Below are 1,585 nucleotides of genomic sequence, written 5' to 3' on the forward strand. Positions count from 1 at the left end.
ATTCCAGTCCTGGAGGACTGGTATCCAGCACATTTTGGTGGTTTCTCTGCTCCAACACACTTGGTTCAGTGGTTGCATCACCTGTGCAGCAGGTCATCAGGGTCTGCAGAAGCAGCTAAAGACTTTTATTTAAAGCTGCTTTTACGTAAATCTTTTACTTTCTTATTTTTAACTCAGATTTGTAATCATCCATCATTTGTTTCATGACTTATAATTTTATGACTTTGTTTTTCTGATTTAAATTTATTTCTGTTTTAGATCACTTTATGATTTGTTGTGATCTTTGTGATTCTTTCTGTGGTGAGTGCTATAGACATAAAACCAAAAGAGTCAAACGTCCTTTAATACAGACGCCTCTTTCTGTCTTTGTCAGACATGTCCTCTGTTCCCATGGAAACGGATATGTCCCCCTTCATCAGCAGCCTGTCACTGAGTGGCTCAGAGGAAACATTGGGAAAGAAGCTGCTGCTCAAACTCAGTCAGTCACACACACACACACACATACACACACTTCCTATCGCTCAAACATCTGTCAGCACATGGGAGCGTATAACCTAAATCAGCATTTGGTTGTCATGGTGACCATGACTTAGCATCTGCTTTAAGAATTATAGAATGACAAATTTTGAAAGCGTGGCCGCATGAAGCTCAACATATTGTGTGGAGGATGTAGGATAATATTAAAAATGAATGAAATGAAACTTCACTGGTAGCTGTGATCACATGAATGAAGCAGAAAGCAGATTAGATTTCTGAGCAGATGGCCTTTATTTATATAATTGTACAGTTTTACAGCCCCCCAAAGCACTTTACCACAAAACAGTTGTTCACCCTTTCACACACTGATGGTGATGAGCTACAGTGTAGCCACAGCTGCCCTGGGGCACGCGGGGTGAGGCTGCCGTGCACAGGCACCACCCGTCCTTCTGACCACCACCAGCTGTCAGGTTGTTATTCTTCATCTTAGTCTTGGAGAAAAAGCATGTTTTTTAATTATTACAAATCCAATTATATAATAATAGAATTATGCATTTTATTTGATTAGTTGTCTTGTTTTTGCAGGCCACAAAAAAAGGAAAAAGTCTCATGAAGGAGAGAAGACACCAGAGGACACTTCAGAGCAGCCGCTGGTGAAAACCTAGCAGGGTGAATCTGAAGCAGAGCCCACCAGCTGATGAACGGCTGCAGATGGACGGCTATGAGAGTTTCAGCCGGAGCTGCTGGACACCGTGAAGCCAACCCATTCCTGTTGGTGGAGGCTGCAGCAGGGTTTTGAGCTTGTCTTCTTCGATGCTCCAGAAGGTCCACGTTGATACTCTCCTATAAAAGAATGACCATGAATGTAAAGGGAAGACGTGCATGTCTTTATACACGCTGCCCATCCTTCATGGGGCTGGACGGACTGTCAGGACAGAAGACAGAGAAAAGACACCAAAGACGTCGCTGTTTTGTACAGAAACGCCCACCTGATCACCAGGCGTCTCATTTATGCACTAAACAAGTCTAGAGATCGCACGTGTTACTTTCTGCACAAACTTTGTGATTTATAAATAAAACTTGACAGGAAAATGTGGCGACTTTAAGT

The 1,585-nt window shown here is 42.6% G+C and overlaps 1 protein-coding gene across 1 annotated transcript in view; it reads left to right on the top strand.

Annotated features, from left to right (window-relative positions):
- The window catches only part of LOC107382403 (metal transporter CNNM1), a 17,525-nt gene extending 16,246 nt beyond the window's left edge, over positions 1 to 1,279 (top strand). Inside the window, exons 9-10 of the mRNA XM_015954531.3 lie at positions 374 to 478; positions 1,063 to 1,279. Coding sequence (XP_015810017.3) covers positions 374 to 478; positions 1,063 to 1,142 — 185 coding nt within the window. The 3' untranslated portion in view covers positions 1,143 to 1,279. The remainder of the gene's footprint in view (positions 1 to 373; positions 479 to 1,062) is intronic.
- The last annotated feature ends 306 nt before the right edge of the window (positions 1,280 to 1,585 follow it).

Source organism: Nothobranchius furzeri, chromosome 7, assembly GCF_043380555.1.
Source record: "Nothobranchius furzeri strain GRZ-AD chromosome 7, NfurGRZ-RIMD1, whole genome shotgun sequence".
In the NCBI taxonomy this organism is placed as follows: domain Eukaryota; kingdom Metazoa; phylum Chordata; class Actinopteri; order Cyprinodontiformes; family Nothobranchiidae; genus Nothobranchius; species Nothobranchius furzeri.